At 43.0% G+C, this 5,657-nt stretch overlaps 1 protein-coding gene across 1 annotated transcript in view; it reads left to right on the top strand.

Moving 5' to 3' along the window:
- Nucleotides 1-5,657, top strand: part of LOC107573240 (von Willebrand factor A domain-containing protein 5A-like) — a 26,319-nt gene that overhangs the window by 6,774 nt on the left and 13,888 nt on the right. Inside the window, exons 3-9 of the mRNA XM_016259678.1 lie at nucleotides 903-1,105; nucleotides 1,289-1,511; nucleotides 3,991-4,151; nucleotides 4,228-4,342; nucleotides 4,733-4,908; nucleotides 4,988-5,076; nucleotides 5,167-5,311. Coding sequence (XP_016115164.1) covers nucleotides 903-1,105; nucleotides 1,289-1,511; nucleotides 3,991-4,151; nucleotides 4,228-4,342; nucleotides 4,733-4,908; nucleotides 4,988-5,076; nucleotides 5,167-5,311 — 1,112 coding nt within the window. The remainder of the gene's footprint in view (nucleotides 1-902; nucleotides 1,106-1,288; nucleotides 1,512-3,990; nucleotides 4,152-4,227; nucleotides 4,343-4,732; nucleotides 4,909-4,987; nucleotides 5,077-5,166; nucleotides 5,312-5,657) is intronic.

Raw genomic sequence — 5,657 nt, 5'->3', positions numbered from 1 at the left:
GTTTGTGTGTTTGATCTTCTGAAGAGAGTGTTGAGATGTTTGTGTGTTTGTGTAGATATTCTGAAGAGAGTGTTGAGGTATTTGTGTGTTTGATCTTCTGAAGAGAGTGTTGAGATGTCTTTGTGTTTGTGTAGATCTTCTGTAGTGAGTGTTGAGATGTTTGTGTAGATCTTCTGCAGAGAGTGTTGATATGTTTGTGTGTTAGATCTTCTGAAGAGAGTGTTGAGATGTTTGTGTGTTTGATCTTCTGAAGAGAGTGTTGAGATGTTTTGTTTGATCTTTTGAAGAGATTGTTGAGATGTTTGTGTGTTTGTGTAGATCTTCTGAAGAGAGTGTTGAGATGTTTGTGTGTTTGATCTTCTGAAGAGAGTGTTGAGATGTTTGTGTTTGTGCAGATCTTCTGAAGAGAGTGTTGAGATGTTTGAGTGTTTGTGTAGATCTTCTGAAGAGAGTGTTGAGATGTATGTGTGTTTGATCTTCTGAAGAGAGTGTTGAGGTGTTTGATCTTCTGAAGAGAGTGTTGAGATGTTTGTGTTTTTGATCTTCTGAAGAGAGTGTTTAGATGTTTGTGTCTTTTATCTTCTGAAGAGAATGTTGAGATGTTTGTGTGTTTGATCTTCTGAAGAGAGTGTTTAGATGTTTGTGTGTTTGTGTAGATCTTCTGAAGAGAGTGTTGAGGTGTTTGATCTTCAGAAGAGAGTGTTGAGATGTTTGTGTAGATCTTCTGAAGAGAGTGTTGAGATGTTTGTGTGTTTGATCTTCTGAAGAGTGTGTTGAGGTGTTTGTGTGTTTGATCTTTTGAAGAGAGTGTTGAGATGTTTGATCTTCTGAAGAGAGTGTTGAGATGTTTGTTTGTTTGTTCTTCTGAAGAGAGTGTTGAGATGTTTGTGTGTTTCTCTCAGTTCCTCTGAAGAGCATCTCAGTCCAGCTGCAGGTTCAGGATCATGTGGCCTCAGTCAGCTCCAGTTTGCAGTATATCAATGAGGAGGATCGTCCGCTGGAGGCCGTGTTCGTCTTCCCGCTGCCCGCCGATGCCGCCGTCTGCCACTTCAGTGCCAGGATCGGAGAGCAGGAGATTGTTGCAGAGGTGCAGGACAAACAGAGCGTGAGTCTAAACAGCAGTGGTGTTGTGTTTTATCTATTCCTGCTCCATCCCGACCCTAATCGAACACACCTGTGTGCTGGCGCTAAGCTCTTGTGGACAGTGGCTCTATGCTCATGTCAGCTGGTATAACAGTAAGTTAGGATGTTCTGGTGTTGGGGTTATGGATGTGTTTGTCTCTCACAGGCACGGGATCAGTATGATGATGCTGTGAGTTCCGGTCAGCAGGCGTTTCTGCTGGAAGAGAGCGATCAGAGTTCGGACGTGTTCAGACTGAGTGTGGGCTGTTTGTCTCCGGGTCAGAATGCCTCCATCACCATCGTCTACATCATCGAGCTCAGCGTTCAGGCCGACAACGCCTTGCGCTTCTGTCTGCCGGCTGTCCTTAACCCCAGATACACACCAGCAGGTGCACAGTTTACCTGATTCCAGCTAACAACACACACTGAGATCATAATCATATTAGGGATGCATCAATCCAATATTCAGTATCGGTTTCGGCTCCGATACTGGCATTTTCTGCTGGATCAGGTATCAGTCAGAAGAGACCGATCCAAATCCGATATTGTGCGAATACTATTCTGTGTTATTGTTAAGCCCCATAAAAGGCACAAAAACATTATAAAGCACTATAAAGTTCTCGTTCACAGGATGCGCATAAGCACTTTGTGCCGCTCTGTATTTATATTATAATACATTTGCAATGAAAGATTATTAATAGCTTTTCTAATAGTCAAGAAAGACTAATAATCTAATGTAAAGCACAGTAATGGAGGCAGCAATATATGATAGATTGGACTCCTGTCTATCATATGTTGCTTCCTCATCACTGTGCTTTTGTCAGGATCATGGCCCTGTTTTGCCGTGTTTTTGCCCGTTTCTGGTCCTATTTTCCCTGATTTGGTCATGTTCCTGTCCTCTGTTATTTTAATTAGTCATTCAGTGCACCTGCGTTCCTCCCAATAACCTTGTTATGTCATGTATTTAAGTTCCTGTCTGTATTCCTCCTCTGTCGGGTCTACAAGTTGTGTTCATGTGTCATTCTTCCTTCCTGGTGTGAATTTACCCAATATTGTTTCGCTTGCTTATGTCTCCATCGTTCCTTCCGGCAATGTAACGTGACAGAAGACCCAACCCGCATACAGTATATCAGCATGTTTTCGACCCCTTCGTTTCCGTTGTGTTCTTCCTCATGGATGCCCTCCTTCTTCCCGAATATCTCCTCCTGCTGCTGGAGCAGGGGGACAGATCTCTCGAGGACCATACAAGACTGTTCCTGATGTTAGCTAACACCACCAGCTACCCGGACGACACGCTCTGCTTATTCTATGATGCAAGTTTGAACACCGTGTGCAGGGCCCGGCGTCTGAAGATGGTCCTCGAGAGGACTTCGCCGCCTTCATGGAGTGGACTCTGGGGAGAAACGGATTGCCATTCACCATCTGCCCCGTGGATGATCTCGCTAGATCCACACCTGACCCAGAGCCCAGCCCACCGTCTCCCCACTGTGCAGAGCCTACACCGATGACGGAGAGCCCAAGCCCGCCACGACCGACAAGCCATCGCCGCATGGACCGACAGAGCTGAGGATCGCCGCAGAGCTGGAGCTGCTGAATACGTCAGACCAGGTGCGAGAGCCGGCTAGCCACAAGGGAAATTGCCGTGGACGGTGAGAGCGCGGAGAGCCGTGGCTGAGGGTGAGCTGAGTACGGATCTGGATGAGTGGAAGGTGGAGGAGGACCTCATTGACTGTTACGCTGACCTGGCCCCTCTCCTCCCCCTTCTTCAGAGCCCATTCTTCCTTCCTGGTGTGGATTTACCCAATATTGTGGATTTATTAAAGACTGTTTCGCTTACTTATGTCTCCATCGTTCCTTCCGGCAGCGTAACGTGACAGCTTTACAATTAAAAGAAATGGATTTGAATTTTATAGTATATTTGTATATAAATATCTACTTGTTTTTCATCAATGTATTTTACAACAATGCAGAAAGCAATGTGTAACATTTTACCAGATTTAGTTCTACACTTATTCACTTATATTTGTTCCCCACTAAATAATGTTATTTCACTACTGTAAATATTTAAGTGTTGTAAAATTATTGTTCACTCGTGATTTTTCTAGAATAACTTTTGCTGCTGAATTATCCACTAGCCTAGTTTATAATAGTATTTTTGTCATAGATTATGATTATAATTTTAAAAAAAAATTTTTTAATAAAAAAAATTTTATCTATATTTACTAAATTGTAACACACAAAATAGTGATGATCAGGTCAACACACAGAAGTATAGAAATTCTACATTGATTAAAAAAAAAAACTGTGCTGGTAGCCTATCGGATCGGTATCGGCCGATACTCAGAATTTTCTGGATCGGATTGGTATTGTTGCATCCCTAAATCATATATAGGCCAGAACAGTAACTGTCCACATCTTCACAAGAGTTGTTCCATTTATAATTCATTATATCCATTTATAATAGTTATGTTATGAAAACAAAAACAAAACAAAGGTTCAAGACATCTTTTGATGAAAATGTTCTTCCCAGAAAGCATTGTGAATGATACTTCCGTACTACTCGTACTTCCCCAGTCAATTAAACTACTGTCAGAAGCTTTTGAAATAAGTGTCTTCTGCTCACCAGGGCTGCATTTAATTGATCAAAAATACAGTAAAAATTCTGAAATATTATTATAATTTAAAACTTTTTTCTATGTGAATATCTGTTAAACTGTAATTTATTGCTGTGATCAAGAAATCAGAAGATTTTCTGAAATCATTCTAAGATGCTGATTTGCTGCTCAAGAAGCATTTCTGGTTCAGCTGTGGGGCTCTACGTTGACTAGTGTTAAATACTATCTCTGTTTGTCTGTGTGATTATCTCAGCTTCAGCAGCCGGTGTTCCAGAAGTTTCCTCAGCATCAGTTGTTCCTTACACTCTGTCTCTGAGTGTCGAAGTGAGATCTTCAGACCGCATCTCCAGACTAGAGTCCAGCTGCCCTCTGGATCCTCTGGAGTTCCTCGACGCGCAGCACACTCACGCCACGGTACAGTGTGTGTATAAGTGTGTGTGTACAGTTTTCATGCACGTAGCATCACCAGAAGCCTGTCATGTGTGTGTAGGTGAATCTGAGCGCTGGTCACCGGTTCGATAAGGATGTGGAGCTGCTTCTGTACTATGAGAACACCCATCAGCCCTCTGCTGTGGTGGAGGCTGGAGCGGCTGCAGCTCAGTCAGGTAGACGGTTTTTGTTTGTATATGAAGTCAGTATGCTGTAGATACACTGCTAATATGTGACTTAATGTTCATTTTAGGGTGAGCTGACCCCTTAAGTCATTGACTGCTCATAGGAGCTTTACACTCACGACTGCAGTGTAAAATATCTGACATTGTTAGAATTTCATATTCTTGTCTGCAGCTCAAGGGTTTGTGGGTAATATTAGTAATTATATTAATATTTTAATAAATATAATGTGCACAGAACTGCTCTGAGCTCTGATGTTTAGGGTGGCTCATACGTGAGTCAGGATGCAGGGCTTGGTTAGTTGTTAAGGTGGTTTGTACAGCGTAACATGGTTCACACTGAATTCAGGCCATTTACACCTGTTTACCCTGTCTCTGTTTCAGGGTCTCTGATGGGCGACCCGGCGCTCATGATCAGTTTGTACCCAGAGTTCCCTGCGGATGTGATGTCATCACTGGCGTCTCAGGGCGAGTTCATTTTTGTGGTCGACAGATCCGGCAGTATGGGCTGCGCGATGCATCATGGGAAAGACGCGCAGAAGCGCATTGAAAGTGCAAGAGTAAGATGTAGGATTTATAATGACACATTTATTGAGTTGTATTGAGTCACTGAACTCATCTGCACATGTGTCTCTCCAGGACACGCTGCTGCTGCTGCTGAAGAGTTTGCCCATGGGATGCTACTTCAACATCTACGGATTCGGCTCTCGTTTTGAGTCCTTCTTCCCGTCAGTAACTGGATGTTTAATATTCTTCAGGAGTGATTTTGTGTGAGTTAGCTGTGGTTTTGTGAGAGACTGTGGTGTGTGTCGTTGCAGTCAGAGTGTTGTGTACAGTGAGGATGCGATGGAAGAGGCTCTGAAGAGAGTAAAGAGCATGAGCTCAGATATGGGCGGCACAGAGATCCTACGGCCGCTGAAACACATCTACAGTCAGCCCTGTTACACGGATCACCCCCGACAGGTACAGCCAAATGTATTACAGGAGTAGTTCACTTCCAGAATAAAAAATTCCTGTTAATTTACACACCCCCATGTCATCCAAGATGTTCATGTCTTTCTTTCTTCAGTCGAAAAGAAATTAAAGTTGTTGAGGAAACATTCCAGGATTTTTCTCCATATAGTGGACTTCAATGGTGTCCAACGGATTAAAGGTTAAAAATGCAGTTTTAATGCAGCTTCAAAGAGCTCTACACGATCCCAGCCAGGGAATAAGGGTCTTATCTAGCGAAACCATCGGTCATTTTCTAAAAAAAACTAAACATGTACTTTTTAACCACAAATGCTCGTCTTGCCGTTGTAGGGGGACT

Source organism: Sinocyclocheilus grahami, unplaced genomic scaffold (assembly GCF_001515645.1).
Source record: "Sinocyclocheilus grahami isolate Dianchi unplaced genomic scaffold, SAMN03320097.WGS_v1.1 scaffold1902.1, whole genome shotgun sequence".
In the NCBI taxonomy this organism is placed as follows: domain Eukaryota; kingdom Metazoa; phylum Chordata; class Actinopteri; order Cypriniformes; family Cyprinidae; genus Sinocyclocheilus; species Sinocyclocheilus grahami.
This window is presented reverse-complemented; position numbering and strand designations above follow the sequence as displayed.